This window comes from Triplophysa rosa, linkage group LG21 (assembly GCF_024868665.1).
Source record: "Triplophysa rosa linkage group LG21, Trosa_1v2, whole genome shotgun sequence".
In the NCBI taxonomy this organism is placed as follows: domain Eukaryota; kingdom Metazoa; phylum Chordata; class Actinopteri; order Cypriniformes; family Nemacheilidae; genus Triplophysa; species Triplophysa rosa.
The window spans coordinates 11,984,062-11,999,194 of NC_079910.1; the positions used below are offsets into that span (position 1 = coordinate 11,984,062).

The 15,133-nt window shown below is 37.2% G+C and overlaps 1 protein-coding gene across 1 annotated transcript; it reads right to left on the minus strand.

The window, feature by feature from the left end:
* Positions 1–1,396: 1,396 nt before the first annotated feature.
* Positions 1,397–4,481, minus strand: LOC130571843 (cytochrome c oxidase subunit 4 isoform 2, mitochondrial). Its single transcript, XM_057363107.1, has 5 exons — positions 4,272–4,481; positions 3,390–3,489; positions 3,077–3,241; positions 2,768–2,899; positions 1,397–1,794 (listed from the first exon to the last, which is right to left on the minus strand). The coding sequence occupies exons 2-5, from the start codon at positions 3,487–3,489 to the stop codon at positions 1,661–1,663; spliced, it is 531 nt and encodes a 176-aa protein (XP_057219090.1). The 5' UTR covers positions 4,272–4,481; the 3' UTR covers positions 1,397–1,660.
* Between the last annotated feature and the right edge of the window lie 10,652 nt (positions 4,482–15,133).

Sequence of the window (15,133 nt, forward strand, 5' to 3'; positions counted from 1 at the left end):
AAGAATGATTTGTTGATTGAAATGGTAAAATTCTTTTTTTTTAACAAATATGGAGCAAATACTTAATCTTCTAAACTCACTTGTTGGTTTCTCCTTTCTATCACCTTTCTATCTCCTCACTGCTCCTGCCATTTTTCTGTCAGAGCACCTGCTGCTCCACTTTCAGAGATCAGGAGAAACGATCTGTAGGCTTCAACCCATTATTAATTCAAATAGGACGTCAAGTCGAATATTCCTCGCTTGTCGCAGTTAATAATGATTGACAAGCAGGTTAATTCAAACCGATGTGATGAAGGGAACGGTGGTACAGGTGTATTTTCAGACTTCAACCCCAACTGGTGGTCCCATGGGGGAGCTGATATCGTTTGGTGTGTCAGTCAAAAGATACCGATCCTAAACCTGACGTCCTTTGAGACCTAACCTAGAAAAGACATGTCTGTCGTATTGCTCTGTGGTTTGTAAGCATTAGACAGGTCTCAGATACTTGGAGTATAGATGAATAGACCCTGATACTAACGTGAAATTCCCAAAACTGGAGCGTTTTGTTGTAAAGTCAACGTGAAATCAAAATCAACACGATCTACTTTAAATGTGTTTTTTGCTTTTTAGTGCAGATTTAGCGGTGCACTTCATAACAGACGGAATGTTCGTTTTAAATGAATTTCTGAAGTGTTCCAACAAATCGAACATCCTGTTTAGTTAGGAATTAAATGGGTTGCGATTTCATGTTGACTTTAAGTTTAAATTGTAAAGCGTGGAAAAATCCAGTGAGGTTTATCTGTTTTCATTTCCTAATTTGCAAGTGAAGTGTTTGGAGGACAATGTAAAAATTATAGTTGAGTCTCAGCGAATTCAAATAGTCGACATTTACACTTTTGCTGCTCTGTAGACACTGATTTCACAGAATACATTCCGTGTTATAAACCTTTGCTGCTTGCATGATTAGTCTGTGTCTGTCATGTTGCAGTGTGTGTGTGTGTGTGCGTGTGTGTTTGTGTGGGAGGGAGAGAGTTTAATGTACGAGTTTGATAATATGCTTAAGAGTGAAGTGTACCAGCATTGGCAAGACACTATGTAAACTAGTTAACTTAAATGACAAATAGACTAGGTCATCATAGCTTAGTAAAATATTTAAGGCATTTGATTTCAATTTTTTATTTATGACATTTGATGTAAACTCACATTGTTCCTATGGCCTTAAATTCATCATAATTTCCTTGGAAGTGTATTTTTTGTTGTTCATTGTGTTTGTACTTAGCCATCTTAACCTAAAATTCAAGGATGAAAAAGAAACTATTTTTTTAAGGTTTTGGGTTTATTTAAATTGCTTCACCCCTTAATTGTTTGTCTTAGGAGTTTTTTTAATTGTCTGATATCATTTAAATAAAGACCCATTTGAAATCACAGAGCGCTTTTAATCTTGTGATCATTGTGTGTTTTCTTTTCTTGGTAAATCAAAAATACACATTTATAAAGCTACTTTAATCAGTTAACTTTGTAACAGTCATTTCTCTGGTCACATACATTTTTATTTACATGTTTCCTAATGGGTAACATTCAAATAGTTGTTTTAAGGGCATACATCATATGAAGACTAAGGTGATTGGCAGATAAGACACACGGCTTTGATGTATGAAGCTCAGAGCTACATTAACTTCATCTATTTCCACTGGCCCTTCTCATAGTCCCATTGAGCCGAGAAACCTTCCACAGGGTTCACCCGCATGTCCAGCATCCTCTTCACCTGCATGGACTGCCACTCATCATCAAGGGTACGTGGATGAGGGGGATATACTAAGAAAGATTAAAATGTAGAAATTGACTGTAAAGAACATTTATGGTACCATGCAAAAAGATTTTCACCTATTTCAACTTAAAAACTTGAGTTCAAAATGCCATGAATTTTAAAGCTAAATCAAATTGGCTTTACAAGTCACTTTAATTTGAATTACACTAAACCAACTTTAAAATGTAGTTGCATTTCATATAATTTATAAAATGAGGTTGAAATTGGTTAAATTATTTTCACGAGTTAATGGAAAACATGTTAAAGTCCCAGTGAAATAAAAAATGACAGTCCTTATTTTTTCATGAAATATTGCAGTGTTTATTGTAAATAGTTTATCATTGTCTTTTTAAAATTCGTGTGCCCTCATAATCTTTAGTTAAAATCTGAAAATGCACTGCGGTCCTGTAGTGACTATCCATCTCAAATGACGCAAGTTAGACAACTTGGGCAGAGCATCCGTTAACTCCTCCCCTTCAACTGTCAGTCTGCTGCCAGTTCCATTTCAAAACGCAATGGCTGTTTTTATACATCCAATCAAATCGCAGAGAAAGACGAAAGCCACGCCCACTATTTTTTCTCATTAGAAATTCCATTTCACTCCGAAATGCTTCAAAATACGGAAGTAAAAACGATCGAAACTTCCGGTTCACAGGGACTTTAACATGACTTACTGGGAACATCATTTTTTACTGTAAGTGAGGTACAAATTTTGTACATAGGCCTACTTTTATGCCCAAAACCTTTATTCCAGCCAAAACCTTTTTCCAGCCAAAGAATGTGCTTAATCTTTAAAAAATGTTAACTAAAAATACACTACATGTCTAAAAAGTTAATAATAATGATTTGTGGGGTTCAAAAAGGCTATTTAAATTAAACAAAAAATATATAATTTAAATCTTTTTTGTTTACTCAATAAGTGAACTGTGCCAGACCTCTATGTTAATAATCTAGTTTAATGATATGTATCTCATTTCTTACCATAAAACCGCTGCCAGAGAACAATCAGACCAGTGAACCCAATAAAGAAGAAAATTCCACCTAACACAGTTTTCCACTCACTGGATGGTCTCTTCATCTCTGCGTATGTCATGTTAAACGTCATCCTGTACACTGCAAATAAATGCCACAGTGACTAAATAAAGATATATGAATATAGATTACAAAGATGTATTTTTTACACAATGTTTTTACACAGCTCTTTGCCAGAATTTGAATCCCATTCAAATATACACTATACTTTTAGAGAAGTGATAAAAACCCTGGCACAAAAAAAGAAAAAATACCAACAGGCAAGTTTCTCTTCTTTCGAGAGGTTGTTCCACGGTCCTTTCTCCTTCTGCTTCAGGCTCTTGTCTGCAGGACTGAGGGTCTCGCGGTATGGTCTGTCTGGCAGAGGAGTGTCCAGACGGTCACAGTACATCGGCAGAGACATATCAGCCTGCTCAGTCACATCTGAGAGAGAAGTCAGAAACATGGTCAAGCTGTAAACAAATACACTTTGTAACTAAATTTGATGTACTTTTGAGGTATTTTACTGATGCACAATATCATTTGATTATGCAAAATGAAGCATACACATGTGGATGATATTTCATATTACCATGACCACGGCTGGCCATCCTGGCACTACCAAAGCTGAATGCAGCCACTGTCCGTCTGGACAAGAGCCCCCCTACACGACCAGCAGTCAAACGCAGCATCTAAATCACAAGAGAAAAAGAACATACACTCACAACCCTTCAGGAAGACAACAGCACCTGTCTGGTAGATTAAATACCTGCAAAACAAATGTTATACTTGCATTTTTACAGCTACATCATAGCAAACCTCTGTGACCTTAAAGGCGACATTAATAGGTGACATTCATTTTAAATGCAGTAGTTCTAGTTTTATACACTTTTATAGATCCTAAAGCAAAATACAAATGTATTGTGATGTTAATATTAAAAAAGAATGTCGATTCATTTGTGCAGAGTTTAAACTGTCTGTGTGCAGTATTGTAAGTAAAATGGACGAAGCTGGCAAAAGGCCAATGTTCGCAATAACTTAACATAAACAAACGATAACATTCTATTTTAAAGATTTAATTGTAAATCTACATTGATATGTCTATAGCTCCATACATTATAGAACAAGCTGTTCGTTTAGTTAAGATTTGAAGAAGACTGTTGCATGTGTCCAAATATGGACACAATAAGCATTGTTTTATGACTATAAGGAAAAAAGTTTCATTCTCATCTGTTGCTCATCAGTTCCTAAAGCTGTTAAAAGTCGGCGTTGTTACGCAAAAATGTCAGAGCATGAAAATGAGCATTTAGTTGTCTTTCGTGCTGCATGTCTTTAATACATGCCATCTTTAAAAAAACAAACACCCATGCACAGTTAAAAGTGCACACATTCCGTTTTCTGCTCTTCTGTTTCTTTTTTCAGCCTGCTTGTGAGTCCCCCTCATGCTTCTAGAAAGTTCCCTCAACGTACTTACAGTTTTCCAGAGAAGAGACGATTAGGATGACAGAACTGCACACAAAAAAGATTGATTGCAAAAAAACTCCAAACAAACCAAAAAATTGCGCGCACTCGCTTCGCTTTATGTGTACGTCACTGCTTGGGCTGCTGGCACACACAGACACTATAACTGATTATAGGGATACAGGGGTGGGAGGAGACATGAAGGAGAAAGATGGTGGGGTTTAGTAAGGGTTTAAACAGCGAGAGACTGTGCCAGTACAAGTAAACAATCTGAGAAAATCATGTGACCGGACTGGGGCGTCAGTACTAAAGTTTAACTCACAACATGTCAAACATACTTTGTGCTTGCTTTTTCTGCATTTTTTCTTTCTCACATTCAGCAATTAATTATTTAATTAGTTTTTTGGTGGATTGTTAATTTTTATTTGCATTCTAGGAAATGGTCAGCTTTCAGAGAACACAGGAAGTGGAGACAGTGGCATAACTGTAGTACACTATCTGTCGCTGTGTTCTATGTTTACTTTTTGTATTTTGTTATATGCTTAAATTTTGTACAGCACTTTGGCCAACAGCTGTTGGTTTTATATGTGCTCTATAAATAAATATGACTGACTGACTGACTGGCTGAGACCCTGAGGAACATAGCACAGAAGAAAATATGGGGAAATGAGGAGTGGAAAGAACGAGAAGGGGAGTTGATCTGGATCACATCCAGTTCAGATCTGGTTTAGCCTAATGCAACCTGAACTGGTCTGCTTTATAACTCTGGCAGTGAGTCTGTCTGCTTAACAGCCAGCCAACGGTCACCAATGCTATAAAGAGAGATAGTGTATCCAGAGTCAAATAAGGATTAAAGGGCTGTGAGACATTTCAGCCAAATGCCTAAACATTTTGATGAATAGTACAGACTGTTGCATTATTGACGTATGGTCAGTTGTAAAACCCCTCATGAGCCTGTAGATGGCAGTATTAAACCTCACAGAGTGCCAGCTGCAGGTCTTCTGTAATTTCTACAGTTGACACAGGGGGCAGCAGCTATAGGTGTCTATGTGGAAAGGTGTCTAGTGGCTTTAACAACTATTTCACACTTCTAAAGACACCGAGTTAAACAAATTTATTGATTCATACAAACAAATCTACAAACGTAACTTTTAATGTTTCATTTAATGTGGGAACAACTCAGAATATAATGGTTAGCTTTGATGATAGGACGACAGGTAAAATATTTAATGTTTATCAGTGTAGTGACTTTCATTTTAATGGTTTCACACACCAAGAAGTTTTAAAGTAAGATTTTCTTCATTTTACCAGTTAAGTTTTATTCATAGATATTAGTTTACTTTTATGTTTTACTTGTAAAGGAGTAGGGAATGGCACTCTTTTTGTTTGATCCAATACCAAGTCACATATTTCTCAAATACCCATATTAAACAATGTATTAAATGTAATTTATGTTATTTCACTGTATAAAAAACTCACCAATTTCAGCTGCCTTAAAGTTTTAATTTAAATCAAATTTGGTCTATGAGTCAATTAAACTTAAATTATATTGAACTGACTTATAAAATACTGTACAACTAGATTTAAAGTAAGTTCAATATAATTTAAGTTAAATTGACTCATAAAGCATATACAAATTAAATGCAATTAAATTGCATTGCATACTGTTAATTAGCAGACTTATTTTTTTCATATTTATTAAAAATGATTGAACATATCAATCATTTGATAACCTAGCATTTATTTATTTTAGCAGATGCATTTATCCAATGCAATTTTTGAGAAACAAACTACAATACATAACAGCACATAAAACAGGCAAATTTACTTTGGTCATTGTTTAGTAAATGGAAAGAGCTTCAGATCTAAGTCTGAGCCTGTGTGTCTGCCTTTCTGTGCCAGTTTAAGAAAAAAATAGTTATTGTCTTACAAACAAAACAAAAAAAATTACACAAGATAATTTCTTAACTTTAAAGATTGATCCACAAGAATTGTGATGTTAAATTAATAAATAAAACTATTGTTGTTACAAAAACACTAATATTATTATTAATACTTCTTCACAACATAAGCACTGATATTTCAAGATTAATTCACTCATCCCTAGTCGAGACTCTGGAGTATTGAGATTTGTGACTGTAATGTTGGGGTTCACTGATTCTCGTGTGTTGACCGTGACACCAACAGCTGGCAGAACAAAGCAGAAGGCCAACTCAGGCACGACTGGCTCTGTACCCCTAATTTCACTCGTTCCCCTCCCACCAAGAGTGGCACGTGTCCCAAAGCGAACATAGTAGTTTAAACCAAGAGTACACCCCCGCTTCTTCTGTGGTTAAACCCATTGTTATCTCTCAGTTCCCCACGGCCCCTTCCTCCAACTCACTATCATATGCACAGATTTAGCATTTTTTGCTCTCTAGAGGAAACTCATATGCCATTTGTCTTTCTGCCCCCCCACCCCGAGCGTCTCGCATTGTCCTGTCCCATCACACAACAATAAAAATGCTGAGATGAAGATTGAAGGAGAAACGACCCTCCTGACCGTTAGCTTGAAGTCAGTCTGGTTCTTCATGTCATTTATCTGTGTCCGCACCCAAACAGACACAACTCACCAGCAGTTTATCTGCAAATGATAAGCCGCCCCCTTCAGCACAGGCGCAAATGCTTGTGATTGTTATTTCATAAATCTAATGCAGATTCAAGAAACTAACGGACACTGCCATCTCATTACTGTCAAATTTAGTCATGATATTTTAGATTTGCTTGAAAAATTGACCTCTCAATTTAACTTTGAACCTTTAAATTTTGTTTACATTTTTATATAATATTTTTCTGATCTTTTTCTGCTTTTGACCACAGATCTTACTCTATTGAAAGATGGATACTGGATATTTCCGTTACTGATATGAAACTAAAAGGAAAAACCTGTCATTATTTACGCAACCTTCTGTTGTTCAAAATCTGTATTTTTTTGTCTGTCTGCAGCCACAACGAACCATCATTATATGGATTTATATTTATGTAAAAATTCCTTAAAGGAATAGTTACCCCCCAAAAAATGCATATTAAAATTTACTCCCTTATATGCCTTGTATATAACATTTCAATGGACCAAAAAAATTATAATCAATTTTTTGTTAATTATTTTTCATAAAAAAGGAAGACATATCTTGGTGGTTAAGTAAATTGAGGGTTAATTTTCATTTTTGGGTGAACTATTCCTTTAAAAAATATTTTGTGTGTGTGCAGAATAACGGCATGGGTTAAAGAACACTCTAAAACACTCTAAAAAAGTCAGTATTTGTACTAAGTGTAAATAGCAATAGATGCTATTTACATTAAGTTTAAATAGTAGTTGGTTCTGTTTACACTAAGCAGCATTTCTTAGCGATATGCTATTTACACTAACCGAAAATAGATTTATTTTCTTTGAATTAAGTAGAAGGAGTAATTAGATGCTATTTACTTAGATAATGTTACTATTTGCAGCTCAGTATTGTTGTGCATTAAACATTATGCAATAATAACAGAGTGTAAATCATTATATTTATAAAAATTACTAAAATGATGGATGGTAACTTATTGAGATATTAAAGCCCTACACCCTTAACCTTACCCTGAACCTAAACTTTATGAATAAAAATGAATTTTAAGTCTTAAATCAATTTTACTGAAAACAAATGCCTTTATGGTCTGTAAGGTAATAGAAAAAGGTTAAAGAGCATGTTCAGCAAGAGGTGGATTAGAACCCCTGTCTCCCATGACAAGCCATACAGACTTTATTCCTTACGCCGCTGGAATTGCTGTTTCAAAAGATGTCTTTCTTATGCTTTCTCTATTCCAATCACATATTGGTGGGCGGAGCTTGTGCAAATTATCTCTGCCAACAAGGCGGGCTATTTGTACTCAGTGTAAATAGATACTCCGGGGGAAAAAATATGCTATATAGCACTAAAAGTGGTTCTTTGCTCATAATCATAGGGGAACCACTTTTAGTGCTAGATAGAACCATATCTTGGTGCTTCAGTGGTTCTTCAGAGGTTCTTTGGGGTGACCGAGGTGCTATATAGCACCGTATGGTTCTTCAGCGGTTCTATATAGCACCTCAGTCATCCCAAAGAACCACTGAAGCACCAAAATATGGTTCTATATAGCACTAAAAGTGGTTCCCCTATGATCACGAGCAAAGATTCACTTTTAGTGCTATATAGCAGTATTTTGTTTTTGAGTGATAGATACACAGATGCCCCAATTAGTGATGGGTCAGTATACGTATTATACATTATATTTAATACATAATATTAGATTGCATGTTGACTATCTCTGACAACTCTAGCATGCATAAATATCATATGTTATGTGCTGTTGTGTAGACCAAAATATTATAATTGCTAAACTAATACAAAAGCTGTTATAACAGGAATATGTTACCATAGTTTAAAAAATTGTAATATTGAGTGACATCTTATGATATTATGGGCATCTTGGAAAACTTATTGTTTACTGCGACTAAAATGTTGACCATTCCAAAATGGCAGATACGTTGGCTAGAGCAGTTGAATGTGGCATCTACATATACACATCTACATTTAGAACAAAGATTACTATTTTATTTCTTAAATAGATGTTTTATAACTTTCTCTGTCTATGTGGTTCATCCAGCTTTATAGCCATATGCTTTCTCATGCCAAAATCTGCAAGGTCACTATTTTAGTCATAATATATCATTCACTCTCTTAACACCAACTCTTGTGAGGCCATAAATCCTAACAAGCCCTGACCTCAAAAATACAGCTAAGGGCGAATGCCATGCACACACAGCTTTGACTAAGACCTTCTTCTGCCAGTCTCCTGGATTACTGGGACACCTCTCTCCCTGTTCATCCATTCAAATTTAACCTACTTTGCATACTGGCACCGTAAGACAATCTTTTCCATTCATCGCCCCAGGGCATGCTGGGTAAATGGGTCATTCTCCCAGTGCCCTACGTAGGAAGTGCGAATTGCTTTTTGTTGCTCATTTCATGTGTGGTAACAGCTTTGTGTTTGATGTAAACCCTCTCCTCCTCCTCTGGCTCTCGTTCAATGAAGTTACGCTTCCAAGCAGTGGCCATGTATGCTGGATCTCAGATGATGCATTAGTGTAGTCAGTGCAGGCCTTGTTAGAAGATGCATGGGGCCTGCGTCAAACACCATTTATAACTTATGGTTTATTTTTCTCTGTTCTGACTAGATCTGCCAAACATTCAGCTACAATAATGACATTAAGTGTTCCAATTGTGACAAGATTATCAGGCTGACTTGCTTGCAGTTTTTCATATTATCTGTTGGCAGAAGATGAAATGAAGCAAATGAGGTCAAGCATTTGGCTTCAGGGTAAAACAGGGCATAACAACCGCTTTTATAGTATCATGGGCAACACGTTCAGCATCATACCGAAGAGCTTTTACTTCTGCTTGTTTATTCAAATCAGTTCCTCATCAACTCAAAACAACCCTGAGAGTTTAACTAAACATTTTATTGAGGTGTCAACCTTTTAAATGTCACATGTTTGAAGTATTAAAACACAGTTTGTGGTTGGTCAACGTTCCTCTGAAAAACCGGACAGGTGGTAAGGCATGATTTATCCAGTGCTTTTGGTACGTGCATGTTTGTCTCTGGTTTTAATACATGTTTGAACCAAAGAATGAATAGTGAATTCAAGACTACATGCTCACTTAAATGCATTGGAAACCAACCGAAATTGTGAATGAGTTAAAGTGCAACATGACCGAAATCGGCATTCAAAATATAATGGAAAATATTTTCTTTTTTTCAATTCTTTGTTACTTTACTGTGGAAGATGTGACAGCTTGTGTTGTGAGTTCTGGGGAAGTAAGGGAATTTGCTCTTTTTGAGTCATTGTTTCCTTCAATGTGTAGTTTGTGGGGAACTTCTATAGAATGGATACTTGTCAATTCAGAAATGGTGTGGCTGTTATTTTTGGGTGGAGGAGGAAGTTTAAAGAAAATAGTTTCCATTTTCATAAGAGGTGTGTGTAAAGCCCTATACAAGAAAACAGACCAATGCGTTTGTGTGTGTGTCTAAAAGAGAGAAATTTATCAGGTAGCAAAGACAAAGTCCCACTGTGTCAAAGTCCAAATTTGCATGTTTAACTCTAATCTGTTAAAGTGCTCATGCAAACATACTGTATACACAGATACGCTGTACAACAGAAATTTAAGCTTTCCAAACACAACGATAAAAACAAACATGCCCATGTGCACAACACAAAAAAACATGCACATTAAAATGCGTCAGAAAGTAAGGGCGATGAATCTGGTTTTACATTGAACTTCTGTGAAAGAGTACATTCTTTGTTTATTCACTGAGATAAATTGCTATTAAGTCTTCACTTTCTTTGCAGAAAATCTGTCACAGTCCTGTCTGTTCCCGGTCTGTTTCCCTGTGTTCTCCATCCTCTGCTACCCCAAGGACTCCACTACCCAGCATTCTCCATGCTCCCTCACCTGTCTCTCCTCGGCAATACCCACACCTGTCAGCCATCTCCTCATCATCAGCAGACTATAAGTGCTTTTTCAAAAAGCTCAGTTTCGTTGACGAAAACGCCATCTCAGTGTAAGAGAAAGGCCAAAACGGAGTGAAAAAGATGCGGTTTCAAACAAAGAAAAACACTAGTGTAGACAGGGTAAATAAGAACTCACTCTGTTTTCATGGTCATGGTTGTCTTGCCTTGTTGTTACTTTTTTGGTTTCCTTAGTCTCCTCATTTATATTGTTGTGTTTATGTGTTCTTGCATCTCCTCGTCTCTGGTCTGTAGCTGTACTGTTACAAAATCATTGTACTGTTTAATAATCTGGCATTTTAAAATTATAACCTACATAATTGAAAGGGGAAAATTAAGTGAAGAAATACTACACAAGGAGTCACAAACCTTTCAAAAGTCATTCTGTTAACAAAAACAGCTCTAGACATACACATTTTAATAATATAGTCTCTATTTTTTGTTTGTTTAGATATTCTAACTGAGAATGTTACTGTCACATAAGGTTCCCCTGTGTTTAAAGGGTGAAAGAAATCTGACAAAACCAGGCCTTGAACCTAGATCCTCCAAGTCATAAGCGAAGAGCAGTTAACTGCTTTGCCACTGGAGAACCTGTTGGAAAGTGCTTGGATTTAGACGTTGTCTCTCAGTTTCAAGGGGAAATTGTATCTGATAGCTGAGAAGTTACTGTCAGATACTGTTCCCCCTGTGTTCCATAGGTCTCACAGTTCATACAAGTCTCAAATTTACTCCCCTGACTTTTACCCCAAATCAAGTGGGTTCTGATATTTACAGCCTTTTATCTATACATTTTTGCGTGATAAATTGGAGAATGTATTCTGACAACTGAGAATGTTACTGTCACATAAGGTTCACCTGTGTGAAGTGCTAAATCGACAGTACAGAAACATATTGGTGGGTGGAAAAATAAAGCCATTTAAATTCAATCAACATTTGGAAACACTTGCACTATTAAGTCTGTTTATCTTCTGCTATCATTTATACCTTTGTGTTGCCTGGAAAACCAAAGCCATTCCTTCAGCATGGTGTAGGGCAGTCACCGTATATATCCCAAAAGAAAAAGACTCCTGTAACATCAACCATTTTAGAGGCATTGCTCTTCTGAATGTGGAAGGGAAGATTTTTTTCTCTGCGATGGCAACACGCATGACTAGTTACCTCTTAGCAAACAAATATATTGACACCAGTTGTCATATATGTCTATATGGATGATGTCACCACACTCCTTCAGATGGCGGCATGCACCAACAGGCTTCTGAAAAGGCTTGAAGACCTGTTCACATTGGCTAGGATGAAGATAAAGTCATCCAAGTCACGCAGTCTCTCAATCCGGAAAGGAGCCAGGAGGGACAACGTCTCCTTGAGTGGTGAGAAGATTCCACGCTTGATAGACCAACCAGTGAAAAGCCTGGGAAGGCTCTACACCGCTGACCTTTCAGACAAACACATGGCTTTCTCTGTAACCACACAACTTACTGATGGTCTAAAGAAGATTGATGAAAGTCTGCTTACAGGCAAATTCAAGGTCTGGTGTTACCAGTTCACCCTATTCCATCGCCTGTTGTGGCCCCTGAAGTTATGTGATGTCACCTCATCAACTGTCCTGAAGATGGACACGAAAGCAAATAACTATATCCGGAAGTTGCTTGGCCTTCCCCGATGCCTGTCCTCCTCAGCTCTATTTGGGAAGAATACCCTGAGCCTTCCGATTAAAACCATCAGTTCGGGCTGCAAACTGGAAAAGGTGAGGCTGCTGCTCGAGCTTAAAGACTCTCCCAATCCGGTGGTACAAATTGCTAATGCCAGAGTTCGTACCAGAAGAAAATGGGTGCATCAGGCCATAACTCGTCTGAAACACCAAGAGGTTGTGGGACTAATCCAGCAAGGCAGGGCAGGCTTCGAATGGACAACAGCAACCAGCATGTGGTCCAAAGCCACAAAAACAGAGAGGAAAAGGCTGATTGTCCAGGAGGTCACGAAAGAGGAGGAGGAAAGCTACAGGATCAGAGCAGTGAGCCAATCCCAGCAAGGGAAATGGACAACCTGGGAGGCAGTAATCGATAGGACCATCACATGGGCCGATCTGTGGAAGCTGCCCTAGGCAAGGTTAAGTTTCCTGATCAGGGCTACGTACGATACACTCCCAAGCCCCCAGAACCTGTATCGCTGGTAAGGCATAGAAGAAATTTGCCAGCTGTGTGGCCACTAGAGTCCCAGTCTACAACACATCCTCTCCGGCTGTAAGATGGCTTTGACCCAGGGCCGCTACGGGTGGTGCCACGACCGTTGAAGTGTTGAAGTTGAAGTTGAACCAGACAGATTTAGCCCCCATTGACTACCATAGTAGGAAAAATTACTTTATAATTTTTTTGTTCTGTTGAACACAAAAGAATACATGTTGAAGAATGTAGGACAGCAAACAGTTCTGGGGCACTTTTGACTACCATTGTATTTTTTCCTACTATGGTAGTCAATGGAGGGCAAAATATGTCTGGATATAAGCATTCTTCCAAATATCTTTCTCTGTGTTCATTGGAACAAAGAAATTTATACAGATTTGGAACAACTCGAAGGTGAGTAAATGATGACAGAATTTTCATTTTTGGGTGAAGTATCACTTCAATATCACAAGTAGAAGTGAAGTTTGGATGGATGGAGAAATGAAGAGAGAGAGAGAGAGAGAGAGAGAGAGAGAGAGAGAGGGGAGGGATTGTGAAAGGAAGTGTGTTTAGGATGGAAGGGTGCCGCAGGAAGAGATAGATCCTCTTCTTAGGAGTCCTGGCTTTGTTGATGAGGTCAGCTCCCCTGGGTTTTGATCTTTGACACAGCAGTCAGCGTCTAATGAGTATGTGTGTGGGTGTGGGTGTTTTAGGAATTGAGAAAGGCTGATCTGGATTTTGGTGTTGTCATTGCATAATGTTTTACTGCCTGCAAAAACATGTGTCAGATGGTTTAATACGGCCAATTTCTTCGCATTAGCATTTGCTAACTGAAAAAGAAAGTAAAATTTAAAGAAAGTTAGTAAATCTTTCTTATAAAATAGTTTTTTTTAGGTCATTTCAATGAATGAGTGCCATTTCCTGGTTGTGACTCTTCAAAATTATTGTTTAAGCTGTGTATTGGACAAATGTAAAAAAAATACATTTTGTAATGTGGAGTTATAGCTTAATGTGCAGGATATTGTTTAATAATAAAATTTAAGTTTTTATTCTTTTAAAGTTATTATTCATGCAATTTTATACATACAGTATAATACCCTGAGGACACAAATGGCACATGTTTGGTGGAATGACCCAAATATATACATATATATATATATANTATATATATATATATATATATATATTTACAGTACAGAAATTGTGTCTTATTGATTGTATGTGTATGATAATTGTAGATATATGTGTTCACTTACATAACTTATGTGCCATATTTGGCACATGCAGTATCGACCTCTGACCTGTAGCGTCTAGTCACACTCATCCCTTTTCTCTCCTGGGGATCTCCTGTCATAGGGAGAAGGACAGCAGCTGCTTGTTGAGATGAAGAAAAGGAAAGAGGATTTGATTTGGTGGGATGGGGTGTTTAGGAAAAGATGAAAGGAAATGAGAGGAAGAAGAAGAAATTGATCTTTACAGTGATATAATTTTGTGATCATGCATGAGTTTCTTATTATATGACAGCATTACTAGTATAGCATACTTAAGTTTTAGTTGGCTGAAATTTAGGACATTAGCTAGAAACAGCATTGCTTTGCCCTGTATAAGCATACTCGACTTCTCAGTTAAAATATGTTTATTGTGGCACTTAAATTCAAGGAGCCGCATGTCTCTTTTGTTATATTCAAATACTTTTTATATCCAGCACAACATGCAGAGACATATAAGCATAGAGAATAATTAGAAAGTTATTTGTAGGCTGACTTCCCAAAACACTCTGTTTGTTTGACCTTCCCTGCCGGCCAGACACGGCAACATTTGCTTCACAAATGACATGCATTTGGGGCAGGACTCCCTGTTTGGCCGACCAATGAAAGATTTAAATGGATATTTTGTTTACCTTGCTCTTAATTTACTCCTGTATTGTTCCTGTAGTGTATGGTAGTGTACAACTGGTAGTGTATGATGCTACCAACACCAAGGTCATTGCATCATGGAAAATAAATTACATAAACATGCATAGCTCGAATTAACAGTAAGTCACTCTGTCAAGCGCATAAATAAAAATAAACTCAAGCTCACAGTGAATATCCTGTATCTCTCTACTTACACTTGCATTCATTATAGAGTAAAGTTACATAACACACAACA